General features: G+C 35.5%; 1 protein-coding gene and 1 pseudogene across 4 annotated transcripts in view; both read right to left on the bottom strand.

Annotated features, from left to right (window-relative positions):
- Positions 1-10,717, bottom strand: part of LOC121969662 (DNA mismatch repair protein MSH1, mitochondrial-like) — a 124,762-nt gene extending 114,045 nt beyond the window's left edge. The window contains exons 1-9 of one of the 4 annotated variants that reach the window (XM_042519869.1): positions 10,476-10,717; positions 10,005-10,028; positions 7,774-7,906; positions 7,578-7,675; positions 6,082-6,157; positions 4,959-5,078; positions 4,283-4,330; positions 2,787-2,851; positions 101-186 (exon numbers count right to left, since the gene is read on the bottom strand). In XM_042519869.1, the coding sequence (XP_042375803.1) occupies positions 101-186; positions 2,787-2,851; positions 4,283-4,330; positions 4,959-5,078; positions 6,082-6,157; positions 7,578-7,675; positions 7,774-7,906; positions 10,005-10,028; positions 10,476-10,678 (853 nt within the window). In that variant the 5' untranslated portion in view covers positions 10,679-10,717. The other 3 variants (XM_042519871.1, XM_042519870.1, XM_042519872.1) reach the window with 3 other exon arrangements.
- A 292-nt stretch (positions 10,718-11,009) lies between these two features.
- Positions 11,010-12,422, bottom strand: LOC121972283 (annotated as a pseudogene).
- Positions 12,423-16,978: the final 4,556 nt, after the last annotated feature.

Below are 16,978 nucleotides of genomic sequence, written 5' to 3'. Positions count from 1 at the left end.
AAATAAAGTAATTAAAACCAGAATCAAGAGGCTAGCAGAGAATCCAAAAATCAACAATCAATTAGACAGGTTTAAAATGTCAAAGGAAGTATTAGAATACCAATTACAGGCATTGGATCAGGGAACTCCACATCGTGGTCAACTCCAGCGAGTCCAAAAACATAAGGGCTCCCTGGATGTGCATGGCTGCAAAATAGAGAACGAGTCAGAATAACAGTATTAAAGACAAATGAAGCAGAAGGTGTGATTGAAAATAATTATGAAAAGATTACAATCATCACTTTTAAGAATCTTCATTATGGCGCAATTAGGACACATGGATTTTGGCATGTCATTATAATTATAGACAGCAAAAAACTATGCAGCTTAACCAAAAAAACAGACAAGAGTCCTTGATAAGGTAGTAATCAGCATGACACTATCAAAGAGCTTTCTCCTTACAAAAAATAGACCAAAAAAGAGAAAAAGGATAACTTTGAAGGAGACTACAAAAGAGTGAGAAGAAATCCACCTTACTTAAAACCACAGAGGCAAGAAGAAATACATCTTTAAAGAAACCATAAGTTAATCCATTCAGTAAAACTATCATAATTCAAAAAGATCTACAATGAGGCTTTTTGGATTAAGACAAACTTAGAGAATGAAAAAAGTACACAAATGTTCCAACAAACATTGTTCCCATGCAACCTAACCACTAATGTCCACATAAACAAAATTCCCATGCAACAAAATCAGCATGCAAATGTAATTATTCCTATAATGGCGCACTATTTGAAGGGGTCACTCTTAAATGAACATGTGGCTATTATTAAAGATGAATCATGCTAAAAAAAAGGGAGTGCTCTGAGCCTATCTATATGACTAGAGCTTTTGCCCACGCACGGACTATCTGGATTCAATATTTACCTCATATGTCGCATGAGGTAATCATTTTGGGTGATGTTATATCGCTATCTATAATAGGTGAGGGCTTCAACCCACCAAACAAACAACATTATTCATTCTCTATAGATTTGACTCAAGTGATTCACTAATTAGAGGCTTATTAGCTTTAAATAAATATAAAATATATCAAAGTAGATATATGTGTGTGACTAATTACAAGCAATAAAAAAAGTTATTATATGTGCTAAAATGTGAATCATAACATTTGTTGACCCTTAAATTTTTAAATAAGATTATAATACAAACAATTTTGGTTTACCCACTTTACAACTCTGTATTGACTATATTTTTCTTAGCCTCCAATTTTACAAAAAATAACAAATATTTAGAGTACTAGTTGATTTCAGACACTATTTTTGTTACATGATTCTAACATATCATTTGCAAATATTTACCTTACCATGGATAAGAAATAATATACCTATTATACATAGTCCACGAGATGAATTAGTAAACTGGTAAAATGAGATGGGTGATCATGTATCTTCAAGAATATTATATGTTGGAGTCGTGGTATTTACCAAAAACTAATTTGTGACTACACATTAAAGATATTATAGGTTTGTCATGGTAAGTGCTACCTATTAGAGATGATGTGTGTGGTCACATGGTCCATGACAATTAGGGCCTTCAATGTCTAGGTTTGTCATGGAAATATGAGATGGGTGATCATGTATCTTCAAGAATATTATATGTTGGAGTTGTGGTATTTACTAAAAACTAACTTGTGACTACATTAAAGATATTATAGGTTTGTCATGGTAAGTGCTACCTATCAGAGATGATGTGTGTGTGTGTGTGGTAACATGGTCCGTGACAATTAGGGCCTCAATGTCTAACTAGAGGTCATAAGAGTCATTACAAGATATTGTGGGTTATGCCCATTAAGTATGTCGACTTTAGCCATAGACCATGCTACCAACTTTATGACTAAGTAGCCCTTTAGATCCATTTAAGTGATATGCCTAACTATATGTGCTACGCATGAGTCATTACCTATAAACCTGCAAAGATATTTATGTAGGAGTTTGTATTTATATAGAGATGGGTAAACTTAAGAGACAATGCATTGCATTCACCTTCTTTTATTCATGTCTAGCCTTGCCGCTAGTTTTCCAGAACTCTCTTAAGAGATGATGCATTACACTTTCCCAAATCAAGCTGAGGTGACCAATTAGGTGTTACTATTACTATTGTTGCTCTAAGACAACACTACTATTGGTATTGGTGCTTTGCACAATGTTTCCCGCATTCAATTGATCTATTATATATTTACTAATGTTACTTCATATTTATGAGAGATGTGTTGTTGTAGGCTTTTTGTAATTGTGATTGTATAATCTGTGGAGATGCATATTGTGTTATTACTATTAGTGTGCTTGTGTAATAATCTCTCTGTTTGTTGATGATGACGTGTGGGGACATGTTGCAACAGAAAAGTGTGCTTAGATTATGCACCATTGAAAAGGGCTCACTTGGAGCAAGACACAACATTGTAGAATAAATGCACAAGTATAAGATTGATACTAAAGGTATTAAGATTAATGAACAGCCAATGAAGTATACCCTATTGGCATCCACATCCTAGGAGAGGAACATCAAGCATATCTATCTCCATCTAGATTATACATAATCAATCATTGAGTATTTTATACTAATAAAGCATGAAAAATAAACTCATTGTTCCACATGCTTCCATGGAATTCAACATAACACAAACTTTATACAGATGACAATAAGGTACCTAATAAATGTATAACTTGTTAAGCAAAGAGCATAAGATAATGACAAGAGTTTTGGAAAGCAAGTAAATTCGCAAACATTTGTATTGTATTGATTACCCAGACACAAATCGACTTTTGCGTGAACGTGCTTGAGATGGTCCTTGAAGCTCCTCAACTATGCACTACAAATCAAATATTCAGCATTCCACCCTAAGCACTTTTTAACCTTTTGAAAAGATACTCATTCAAGTGTAATATCCCAGCACAAAGAAAAACGCTCTACTAAGAAACAAGTCTAGATTTTAAAGTTGAATATCAAAAACATGGAATGGCATATTACCTCACTAAAATATTGCCTCTACCACAGTGTATAGGATCTGCACCATTTGTACTAGGAGGTATAGATCTTGAATTGCCTTTAGCACATGATGTCACATAGTACCAAAACAACTTAAGATAAAATAACTAGTTCTTGGAGTTTGTACCAAACATTTTTAAAAAAAAATAGTTTAGGCTCATAAAAGGCTTCCTTCTCATTACTTTCCATTCATTCAAGCACCAACTCTATGAAACTTTTAACCTCTTATTATTTAGAGAATCTTTCAGATTTAATACCTAAATTGGCAATTTCTCTAAAATTTTCGTCCCTAATTCTTGATACAAGTTTTGCTCTCACATGTCCAAAATTGCAAATCGTTGATCGAGTAGCATTGTCCTGAGACTCTAATTTTGATCCGTAGCCCCAATACAATATAACATGGGCAGTTTACTATATTACCTAGTGCATTCAATGCCTGTGGTTCAAGCAATTGTCCACACATACATGGCTACCATACTGTCACCAAACAATGAAAGCAGAACAAAATCAAGTTGTTGCAAACTCAATTGGTACCAAGAGTCAATATCAGGAACTCATACAATTTTCATCACAAAATATCCAGCAACCTGCCTCATTTTACCAATCATAAAAAGATTCCACCGGAGAACTCCTGAAATTTAAACCAAACAATCAAAATAGAAATGCATCACCAATATCTCACTGGAACCATTAGATACAATGACTTTCTATCCCATGCGGCATATCCCTGGTACATATTGGTCACTAATTGATACATCAGTAGATCCCTACCAAATCAGGTAATCAGGGCAACATAATAGTATTATTCTTTTATCCTTAGTAAATGTTCATGTGACTTAGATACCCCTGTTCTAATAAACCATGTTTGGATGTTTAGTGTATATAAGTGTGATTCTTCATGATCGGCAGGACTCGGCCAATGCGTGTCATGATAAGCATTTGTTAAATATGCCCGCAAATAGAATGCCTCATAGCCCTAAGTTAACATGGATATCTTAATGATTATTAGTCTCATTTTCCTTGTTCAATATGCTCTCTTTTCCTGAAACAAAGGATGACACATAGGAGGGGGCATGTTGAAATGGAGTAAATTATCTAATCCCCATGCTAGGATTATGCTGAAAATCGGCTTCATTAAGACTATGAGCATTATATTGATTACAATATCCATAAGATCTGGCAGAGACATCAGATAGCAAAAAGTGGTAGTATGACCAAGAAAACGGAAATAAATTTGGAATCAAGAGTCACTTACGATAGAGAATCCACTACGAGTCAAGTCATCCAAAGTCTGGCGCAGGTTCTGCAATTAAAACATCATAATTTTTTCACTAATAATTTGCATTTAAAAGATTATCCCTCTGTCTGACACAGCTACACAAGATCAGGCATAAACAACACAAGCAACATTACACAACCAAACACTAGTTCCAAAGATGTAGAAGAAGAATATCTGAACTCACAATGATTGTGTTAGAAAAGGAAGAGTCATTGATTTGGCTTTCATTTCATCAGCTCAAAGATAATCAAAATAATCAAATTAGACACTGCACGGTGTGACATAACTGACCAAGATCAGGCAAAAACAAAATATACACAACATTACACATCAAAATTCATAACAAAACACTAGTTCTAAACATGTAGAAAAAGAATATTTGAACCCATGATGATTGTGAAAGAAAAGAAAGATTCGTTAATTTGGTTTGCTTCCATCAGTCAAAGGATAATCAGAATACTCAGGGATTATTGCAGAGGAATAGATGTACTAAATACCATTTACATAGAATACTCACAGATTATTGTAGTTTGTTGAAATGGTTGCCCAAGTTTCCATTAAAAACATGACATGACATCACATTATAAAGTTCAAAGGTATGAAATCCTGAAATGGATACGCCTTTCTCTATAAGAAGAATGAAAATACAAACCATAACAGGGCACCCAGCCCTAGGGTTGCTATCTGATCGCAAACCCCCAAAAGGATTTAAACCAGCATACTCAACAAGAACACAAGCATCAAATCCAATAGCCTCATAAAAATCCCCAACCTGAATAAGAATAAAAGAATTTAGAAATAGCATTAGTTCAAAGAAAGGTAACAAATAAATAGAGAAAACAGATTCAATTTTCATCATCATACCAACATCTTGAAGATGTGGGAAAAGGGTGCACAGATGTAGGGTATATGGCAAAGAGACAATATAGTAGAGAGTACATTGTGTTTTTCGAAAAAGTTATTATGATATGTTTGGATTTTGCTGCTTATTGGCATAGGTGGTTTTTAAGTGAATTGTTAATGTTAATGGTTATGAGATTTGATTATAATATTGTATATATGCGTAATATAATTTTTTTTATGTACCCAAAGTGCTTTAATATAAAACCAGAAAAGGTTTTTGCCTAATTTTTTTGGAAATCTCTGGAGTTTTAGTTACAAATAACCAAGGGAGGAATTTCGCTTGGGAAGAGTCACTCTTCAAGTATGACAAGATGTCAAAAAATAACTAACCAAATAGAAAATATTAGTAAAACATCTCACTGAATCATTGAACGATATCTTAAATAAGACTTAGCAGCATCTGACTAGAAAATATTTGCATAAATAACTTGAATCTAGAAAACTATGAGGTTGAATATTAAATTTAATGTTGATGACATGATGTATAGTTACTTCACAAAACTACAGAAAAAAGACAGAAGATAATCTAGCTAGCCCATAATTACACAATTATATATGTAATCTAATCCAGGCCCTCTCATAAGGTCTGCCCAGAAGTCATTCATCTTTGCATCAGTACATAGTAGTAGTTAAACGCCCAACGTTGAACTAGATTGAGTTTGATAACGCGCCTCTCCTAAGCTCTATCATGCACAACACAAGAAGGTTCAAGTCATGACCAACAAATGGTTGATCGCGACAACCTTTGGATTGAAAAATCACACAATTGCATCCATATGCCAAATAAATCCAATGTCATTCAGAACCTCAACCCAAGAATATAACTCTAGAACTAGAACAAGGTAACCAAAGAGTCGCTGAGAATAACATACTCGACATAGCAATACTTCTCGAGGAAATCGCAACTTAAATTGTAATAACTCCATGTTGAGTGTTCCTTCTTTCAATCTGCATGAAGCAAAATCAGGAAATAATCATCAAAGAAAATATCATTAATAAAAGAACACCTGAAATATATTATTTTAGTTCCTTAATAAAAGTGCAAAAGTAGCAAATCCAAGATAAAACACTGAACGAGCATTTAGCAGAACTACCAAATCGGCTAAGGTTACCCAAGGTGTTATCTTCTAATTTCTAATCCATGATTTGAATACTTTATCAAACCAAGTGGTCCATCATTATTTCCAAATCTGATAGAAAAGCAATGCTACTATCGAATCCATTTGAGTAGCCTTAAGTGTGTATTGATTACTAGATGTACTACTTGCACCTTTTTATACCCAATGGCCACAAACAACACAAGCACCACTTGTTTAACTCTGTAACCCCCTCAAATTCACCACTATCAACATTCTTACAAGCAGGTTGCATCAAGAATATAGATTGTTACACCCAAGTTCAAAGAAATTATTATGTTATATGTATGGTATATATATTGTGATATGCGAGTGTGACCAAACAATTGCTTGAAATAAAAGGATTCAAAGAAAATAATTTAATCAACCGAAGAGTCTATAATAAGTTGTGAATACATTCTCTCACTCTCTTTTTCCATTCTTTTAAAATTATTGGTTGTCATCACTGATAGTAACATATGCATGCTGTTGGTACATGTTGAAAAGCATGTTTAGATTGTGAAAATGAAAAAAAAAAAAAAACCTTTTGGAAAAGTTGATCAAGAAAAAACAAACTGAAAGTTTTCATTTCTCCTAGTGGAAACATGGCTTGCCCTCACAATTTCACCGTTTTAGAAAGAAATTTTCCATTTAATTCTAAATATCAATTTCAAGGACACAAAAGCCTAGAAAACAAGATAAAACCATAAATGATTTGGTAAAACAATGAAACACTAAAAAAAAAAAGTTTAGAAACTCAATCATCATTGATAATATAGAATATTAGTGTTAAAAGTTTTTAACAGCGAGCATGCAGTGAAATAAGGAAAAAAAACACTAGTGCAACAATAAACTCCATATAGATAACTCAAAGTAGTTATATCAGTATAGCACTACCAGCTACAGCATAAACATATAGATGTTAATTATGGAATATGAATGTTACAATCAACCTCCTTCTATGATGTTTCTATTGGGAAGGCACAAGGGGTGATATATAAGCAACAAATTATATGCTGAGACAAACACATTCACAGACATTGGTTACAAGAAATGTAATATACAAATATGCATTTAAAATACCTAGGTATTCCTGCTTACATTTGATTAATTTGAATGAATTCAAGTAGATGGGCCCCAATTAATTGACTCATTCTTGAGGTTTGTTGTTGTTGTATATTTTTTTAAAGTATGACTAAGGGGGAAATGGAAGTAGATTAAACCTTGTCATATAACAGATAATGTTTGATTACCTTCCATTTCTCAAGTTGACATCTAATCCTAGTAAATTTGAATAATCAAGCCTCTTGATCAGCTGAACAGTAGAAGGCTTTTTGCAAAGTTGCATCTTCTGAGGAATTAAAATCATTAAAACTGAGTTAAAAGAAAATGAGAATCACAGAAGTAAAAGAAAAAAAATATTCTTTGTAAAAAATATTAATCAAGTACATCTTTCCACCACATTATATGAGAATGGTCCACTTCTTCATAAAAACGATCTTGCTTGCTCAACCTCTTACTTGCTGATAGGGCTCCATTAAATGCTTTATTAGGCTTGACAAGGTATTTCCTTACAAGCAACCTGCCAAGCATGTAAGAACCTACTGCATTATTCATAAAAACACAAGCAGAAAGAAACATATTTATGATTTTTTGCCATGAAAATAACAAAAAAAATCACCAACTAAGATTTCATATTTAGAAATATACAATGCCTAAATAGCCTCTATAAAGATACAGATCTAAGCTTATGAAACACACACATATTGAAATCTCGACAAGAAGTTCACCATTAATTATTTAAAGACAAAGGATAACTAAGGATAAACTAAGGACCAATAGATGGAATGATTACAAAGAGTTAAAAGACAAATGATATATGGTCAAAGAAGTTGAGCATTAACCACATTCTCATAGTTAAGCATTGAACTGTAATTATGCAATGTCAATCCAGTACACATTGCAATTTGCAACAAAGAGTTTAACCGATCTAAATAAAAATCAACTATTTAGAAATGAATAAAAACCACTTATAAATAAAATTTTATAAAGGAATTGCATATTATTTTTATTGCCTTAGAAAAAAGTTTATGATAGTTTATTGCACAATTATTAAGGTAAATTTTAGAAAGGGATGAAAAAATCTAGTAATTCTATTGATGTGGTATAGCACAATGATGCAATGAAAATTAATACTTTTAGAACTATTTTTTATTAGTAATAGACAAAATTATCAGTAATATTAAAGATAAAGCTTCTTAATATATTTTTTGCTTGGAGAAATTATGCTAATTGATGAAAATCTAAATAGAGTAGAATTAAAATTTTGTGAAAATTTAAAAACTTAACATTTTAAACTATCTAGAACTAAAACTTAATATGCAAATATAATTTCAATGTAAAAAAATGAGAGGGATAGTTAGGTTGGATGGTTAGGAAATTGCAACAAGAGACGTAAATATATTTGATATATCAACAATGAAATAATATAGATGAAAATACCATCGATAAGATAAAAACTACGGGTAAAAAGGAGAATTGTTTCAAAGTTTTATATAATGTCATGTGCCCATAGACAAAAAGTTTTATAAGTTGGTATTTTGAGCAATCATTCTTTATGAGTCGGGATGTTGAGGAGTTATGAAATAATATATACTAAAAATTAGTGTAAAAAAAAAAAGAGAATGTTAAAATGAATGTCTAAGGTTACAAAAAAAAAAAAATTAAAATACTAATTATATGAAAGCAACTAGGATTAACTCCAATTGAATATAAGATGAGTGAAAAACATTAATATGGTAGACACATTTAAATACAACCAATAAATTCTGTGATTCGAGAAGACTTAATATGGGATTGGCTGTATGAAGGGAGAAAGGGATCAAAGGAAGCTCTACTTAATACATGTAAAAAATGGATTTAAGGATATTGGTAGTGAATTGTGATATTAATCATATATAAAGTTCAGTATCCATGTAGTGGATCTCATAAAGTTGGGATTTATGTAGTTAAGGAAAACATCAACAGAGAAAAGCTAGATTCACAATACTTATAACTGTATGATCTCCCTGGTGAGAAATTGTTTATTTGAATGTACAAAGGTCTACTTCACATGCCATAGAAAACATTGTTGTTCTCCAACATCTGTGTAAGGATTCAGAAACTTTTAAGCAAGTATTATAACCATGGCATTAACTAGTCAAATGTCTTATGTAGATTCTATTTATGCATAATGTTGATCATGTTTAGCTAAAAGCAAACTTGTTTAGTCAGGAAGTCGATGATAAAACTGTTAATCTCTTTGTGCAAAAGTAGTTTTTTTCGTTGATTATATAACAAAACTTTCAAGATAAAGAAAAATATTGGCATGTCTACCAAAATAACATGAGAAATCAAAATACATTTTATCTTTTTTCTTGAGAGAGCAAGAACCTCCTTGTGTTTGAGAGCAAATGAATACATAGAGTTGATTGAAAAATACCATGGAAAATTAGCAAATACAGAATCAGCACTTGATGAGAAGATGATTCATCTTATGATTTTCTGCAGTTTCGATCAATCAGAAGAAACTGCCTGTGTTATCTTAAACCTATTGGGCCTGCTCCTAAACAACTGCTGACTATGAAACGCAATAAATTACAACAGGAAAGGAAAGGAAGAAACTGTGTAATGAGTCTTACCATGGGAGTGGCAATTTCTTGAGCCTACAATAAAAGAGGTTGGAAGAACAGTTCAGAGCACCGCTATGGTATCAAGCAATGAAGATTAAGGAAACAAGATAGTCGAAGTGAGTTATATGATTAATAATTTCACCGCTATGGTGTAAAGGTGCAGTGTCCTTACAAGAAGAAGCAGAATGATTGGATTTAAAGGAAACGTTTCAACTGACAAGGAGGCAGTAGGTTCCATCTAAATTTTAAAACAAAAAAAAAAACTAAGACGTCCAAAAACAACTTTCTTGCTGCCATTCATTTGGATAAATGATCAAAAGACGGTTCTCCCCAAAACCTAAGAAAAGTCTTCAGAATGTAACATAGGTTTTAAGATCCTTTTGCGCTCTGTCATTATATTAATAAAAGATTGCGTGAATCTCTCGCTCAGACAAAGATTAATCAAGAAATAGCAAGATACCGTATGGGAGGAATATTTACCTTGCCGTTGGAGCTTTACCGAACCTGTGGATCAAAGAGGGGCGTAGAAAACCCATGAGCGAGAGGCGAGCCGAGGAAGCCATCAGGGAGCTCGCTACGAAGCGCCGCATTAGGACCGCCTTTAGCTTCGGGAAAGGAAGAGACGGAAAGGCGAGAGTTTGGAATAAGAGCTTATCGATTTGGGCTCGCCCTGTGCCCTTCATATAAGCGTTTGGCGCCCCAACGCCAAGGTAAAGAGGCAGAAACTCTTCGGTGGATTTTTTTTAAAAATTATCCAAAATATTAGTCTAGTGGTAATCGGGGAACAAAAGAGGGAGGACAAATATTAGGGAAAAAAAACTTACCTCTAAATTTTTACTTCTTTTGTTTAATGTACTATACTTAGGAGCGTTTGGTTCAAATTTATCAATCGGAATGATAATGGGTTTGATTATGGAGTCAATGGGAATGAAAATCAAGATTACATTATCAGCATTTGGTTCAAAATCTGGAATGAATATGATTATAATTGATGATGTTTGTTTCGAATCAACATTAGTAATGGGAATCAAATAAATTTCCAATTTTATCCTTCCACGTTAGGTACATGCCCGACATCTCCCCCTCCGCCGCCAGCAGCAACCATCCCGCCCGGTACTGCTTCAGCAACGCCTTCAAGTCATCGATGACATCATCGCTGATGCCGAACGTCTCGAAGCCGCACCGCTCCAACCGTCGGCACCACTGCCTCCCTCTCTCCCTTCGCTCACTGTCCACCACTGCGTCTGCACCGCCCTCGCACGCCAGCAGTCCGACGAGTCTCCGGAAGCACTCCCTCTCCAGAGCAAGCCGCTCGTTGCACGTCGCCGAGAAGCTCTCCTCCAGCATCTCGAAATAGGAGTCGTAGAACCGCAGGCACTCCTCGAAGGACTCCATGAACTCGCCCACGGCGCCGAAGTCCGCCTTGTCCTCCACTACGGTCAATACCCTCGGCCGCAGCGCCGCCACAGCCCGTAGGAACGAGTCTCGCGAATCCCCGCACCCGGCTCTCCGAAGAGCGCCGACCCAGTTCACCGCAACAGCCTCCCCTTCGTGGAGCTCGAGCTTCTCGGGGCGCAGCGCGTCGGCGAGGCGCGGCGATAGCTCGAAACTCGAGCGGCATGCCCATAAGACGCATGAACTTCTCGATGCATGCTCCGATCTTGGCCACGACGCCAGCGACAGTGGAGGAGACGATGGTGAGCCGGAGGCGCTGGGCATCTGCGTCGGCGCACGAGGCGAGGGCCTCGAGGAGCGTGGGCCACTGGGTGCAGAAGGTGTTGCTGACATCGATGATGTGGAGAGCAGGCTCACCGTCGAGGGCCTGGAGGAGGGCGTCGTTGGCGGCGACATGGCCGAAAGTGGACCACAGGGCAGCCTCCTGGAACTTGAGGGCGAGGCGGCGGGTGGAGGCGAAGGAGATGGTGCGTTCGGCGACGGCGAGGGAGGTGCTGTAGCAGTGGTCGCCGGAGGCTGTGGCTCGGCAGAAGAGGGCCTGCAGGAAGGCATAGGCGAGGCGCTGCTCGCAGTCGCCGTAGGGGGAGGCGAGCTCGTTGAGCATCCAGAGGAGGCGGTGCAGGTTAGCGAGTCCTTGTCTGCGAAGGCGCGGGCGCAGTGGCGGAGGAGGTCGGCGGCCCACGGCTTGGCAGGCTCGACGGATAATAAAGGATCAAGGTCGAGGTCGAGTTGGCGAGCGGACGTGATCGGAGGTGGGGCGTTCGGCAAAGTGACGGCGTTCAACGAGGTGGAGGCGTTCGGCGAGGTGGCGACGCTCAGCGTCGAGCGGCGTTGGCGTCGTTCGAGAATAGGTTGCAAAGAGGAGAGGAGAAGAGAAATGAGATGGGAAATTAGGTTAAGGGTAATTTTGGTATTAATGAAAAATTGTGATTGCTGCAAATACAGGAATGGGTGATTGAAGGGGTGGGACATCGGAATAAGTTATTATCCACTAATAAGGAATCATTCCCTCATTTATATTCCCATTGTTGTAATCCAAATATTAACATTGATTGCTATTCCTATTCCTCATTTATCCAAAATATTAGTCTAGTGGTAATCGGGGAACAAAAGAGGGAGGACAAATATTAGGGAAAAAAAAACTTACCTCTAAATTTTTACTTCTTTTGTTTAATGTACTATACTTAATATCAAAATATATTCTCTTCGATTTTAAAATATTATAAAAATAAATAAATTCACGTCATCTAATTTAGAATAAGGATGCGAGAACGTCATGTCATATAGATATAATAAAATTTAAAACATTATAAGAATTATAAATTTAAAGGGAAATTTAAAAAGAAAGAAATTTTAGAATTTCCAAAATGGTTAGCTTAAAAAAATAAATTATTGTACTATTGCTAGCTTGTTATCTGGAAAAAACGTATTGTAGGATCCGACTATAACATCTCGGTAAGAACTACTACATTTCTAAAACTCATGTGTAATGTTAAATATACAAGAGTTCACGTTGTAGGATACGACTATAACGTATTAGCAAAGACCGCTACATCTCATAACTTAGGTATATTGTTAAATAAGTAAGAATTCTCACACCATAAATTGGATAAGAACAAATATGATAGAAAAACTAATAATCTAAGATTTGGAGCATGCAATATAGGAACTCTCACTGATAAATCAATAGAAGTAGTAGATACGATAATTAGGAGAATAATTAGTATTTTGTGTGTACAAGAGACAAAATAAGTAGGCGAGAAGGTAAAACTGATAGAGAACTCAGGTTTTAAGTTATGATACATAAGAAAGAGTAAAATAAGAAATGAAGTGAGTATTGTTGTAGATAATTCGTTAAATGATGAAGTTGTATGAGTAGTTAGAAAAGGGGATAGAATTATAACCCTTAAAATAAGGGTGACAAAAGAAACTATGAACATAATTAGTATATATGCACCGCAAGTAGGATTATATGAAGCTACTAAATCAAGGTTTTGGAACGATTTAAATGAAATATTATAAAACATTCCACCAAATAAAATGATTTTAATAGAAGGCGATCTAAATAGCATGTCGGAGTAAAAAATGAGAAACATGAGAGGGTACATGGGGGTTATGGGTTCGGAATGATAAATGAGGAATGTAAAACTATATTAGATTTTGCAATAGCATATGACCTTATATTAGCTAATACGTTTTTTAAGAAAAGAAAAAAATACTTAGTCACGTTCAAAAGTGAGAATAATAAATCGTAAATTGACTTTTTATGGTTAAGGAAAAAGATAGAAAGATTTGTAAAGGTTGCAAGGTCATCCCTAGAGAAAACTTAACTACCCAACATAGGTTAGTAGTGTTGAATATACGCCTTAAGCATAATATCAATACAAAGAAAATAGATACGACTCATAAAATTAAGTGGTGGAAGTTAAAGGATGAGAAATAAAATATATTCAAGGAGAATATAGGAGTACAAGCATTAGGTGAAATATACGGTGATTCTAATACAACATGGGATAAGATGATATCAAAGTTGAAAATAATAGCTAAAAGTGTACTCAATGAGTCAAAGGACTATACACCACTAAGTAAGAAATCTTAATGGTGGAATGAGAAAGTACAAGAGAAAGTGAAGGAAAAAAAATATCTTAGAAAGAATTATATATTTGTAAGAACGAGGAAAACCTAAAAAAAATATACAATAGCCAAGAAATAAGCTAAAAAAGTAATGAATGAAGCAAATAATGAAATTTTTAAATGATTATATCAAAAATTGGATACAAAAGAAGGGAAAAGAGACATTTATAGAATAGCTAAAGTGAGAGAAAGGAAGATAAAAAGTCTTATCCAAATAACATACATTGAAGATAAATGTAATAGGATACTAGTAAACGAGAGAGAAATAAAAAAGTGGTCAAAGAGGTATTTTCATCAACTTTTTAATGAAGATTTAGGTGATCAACTTAATTTAGGTAATTTAAATAGGTCAAATGAGTATACAAATTTTAATTTGCATCGTAGTGTTCAAACTTTAAAAGTAGAACAAGCTTTAAATGGGATGCACAATGGAATAGTCGTTGGACTAGATGATATTCCGATAGAGGTATGGAAGTGCCTAAAGAAATAAGGTATTTAATGACTTGCAAAATTATTTAATATGATATTGAAAATGAAAAAAAAACATATCTGATCAATGGAGGATAAGTACTCTAGTTCCCTTATATAAAAATAAAGAAAATATACAAAATTATGCAAACTATAGAGGTATTAAACTAATGAGTTATATCATAAAACTTTGGGGAAAAAGTAATAGAAAAAAGATTAAGGAAGGAGACCACGATGCCAAAAAAATTAATTTAGGTTCATGCATGGAAAGTCGACAATAGAAGTTATACATCTTCTTAGACAATTAATTAAAAAATATCGGGAACAAAAATAAGATCTACATATTATTGGTGCGGTTAGCACTAACGGTCTAACTCAAATTTTGATGAATGACAAAATAGGTTAAGTTTCGTTGTTATCTAACACTCTGACCGAGTGTGCAGGAGAAGTCCAGACAGGTCGACGGGCTGACCTCATGTTTGGCACGAAGCCCAGCTAGGTCGACGGGTCGACCGGATAGCTGGCACGAAGTCCAAACAGGTCGACGAGCTAACCGGACATTTGGCACGAAGTCCAGCTAGGTCAACGGGTTGACCGGATAGCTGGCATAAAGTCCAGACGGGTCGAAGGGCTGACCTGATGTTTGGCAGGTAAGTAAAGGTAAGTCACTAGAGGAGAGTAACTGTGAGGACGCATTTCTGGGAAGGGAACTTAGGCGCCGATCCGACTTAGAACCATTTCAGAACTCTAAGTCGAGATCTTGACTAGATTCCGGTCTCGGAGAGACGGAATCTAATTAATACTCTTTCTGTTAAACTATAAACTGTGCTAATAATCAATTTTGCAGGATATATATTTGCCTCAGACTAACGTTTTCTTGCAGGAATGAAGCTGCTGGAAATCAAGGTCCGGGCGCCCGGGAGGTACCCGGGCACCCGGAGGCAAAAAGTTATCTCCAACGTCGCTGTGCCACGTGGAGTTCGCTGGTTGGCTCGGCTACGTCACTCCAGGACGCCTTGAAGGTTTCAAGCACCCCGAACCTCCTTTATAAGGAGGGTTAAGGCTGGAGTCAGAAGAACTCAAAATCTGCTCTCCTGTGCTCCTGCGACACTGCGAAGCTCCAACAACGCACTGCTCTTTTAGTTTCTTCCTTTGTCGGTATTGTTTTATTTTTTCATTGACATTTTGTACTTAGTTTGTAATAATTTCTTAATTACTAGTGAATTGCTCATCGAAAGCACCCTTGTGTGTGGGCCTTGGAGTAGGAGTCGTCAAATGTTCCGAACCAAGTAAATTGACTCTGTTAGTATTGTTTCTTTTCTTTTCCGCTGTGTTTACTCGATGAAATTTTAATTCGATATTCACCCCCCTCTATCGAACGATCATGATCTAATAAGTGGTATCAGAGCCAAGTTCCGCTCTGATTTTGTGCAACCACCAATCAGGCAAAGGGGGTGTTTTTTAAAGAAAAATTTAGATATCGTTGATCTTTAAAATAAAACCTTACGCCTTTCGTTTTTTTCCTCCAAAACTATTTTTGAAAAATACATCGTCATATTTTCACCATTGCTTAGTATTGATAAAATATTACATTTTCAAAATTTTGAAATAATATTTTTTATTAATATTTTATTATTTTTCTCGAAATTAGTGCAATACTATATTTTTTTTCCAACATTACTAATCCAAGACCAAGTCTTGGCACCACTTTTTCGTTTTCCATCTTCAGCGTTCAATGACTCTTCAAGAAGGACGGAACTCCCACGAACCACCACCATACGATCAAGAAGATTTCAACTACTGGAAGCGATTAATGGAATGCTTCTTAGGAAGCTTAGATTTCGATTATGTGCTATATTGAGAAAACCTTCTCAAGACTTGGAACTGAACAAAAATGTAAATAAAATTATTTTTAATATTTTATCTAACAATGTTTTATGTAGACTAGAAAAGTACAAGAATGTATATGAGCTTTGGACACAATTGATCAAATTTCACGAGGAGTCGTTGGAGTTGGACGATCAAGTCGAAATCGAATCCAAACTTGAGTCAAATCCAACAGCAGTTCAGATCCTCTGTCCTTATTTCTCTCTGTCCCCGTGTCTCATTGCCGATCAGACGGATCAGATTAAATCTCAAGGCATCATGGCATCTTTAAAATATGTGCAGTATCCTCATGATGTGCAAAGCATCCGTGAGATTTAATCTGATCCGTTCGATCGGCAATGGGACATGGGGACAGAGAGAAATGGGGACAGAGGATCTGAACTAATCCAACAGAAAAGCCTACTGAATTAGGGAGTGCGCTAAAGGTTAGTAATATTTACCAAAATATCTATGAAAATAGTGTAGCTGACAATACTTGCAAAAATATCCCTAGGATATTTTCTGATAAAATAAATCTAACTGATTTAGAAAATTCAGAA

The sequence above is a fragment of the Zingiber officinale genome, chromosome 4A (assembly GCF_018446385.1).
Source record: "Zingiber officinale cultivar Zhangliang chromosome 4A, Zo_v1.1, whole genome shotgun sequence".
Lineage (NCBI taxonomy): Eukaryota > Viridiplantae > Streptophyta > Magnoliopsida > Zingiberales > Zingiberaceae > Zingiber > Zingiber officinale.
The sequence above is the reverse complement of the archived record's forward strand: the minus strand, read 5'-3'. Positions and strand labels throughout refer to the sequence as shown.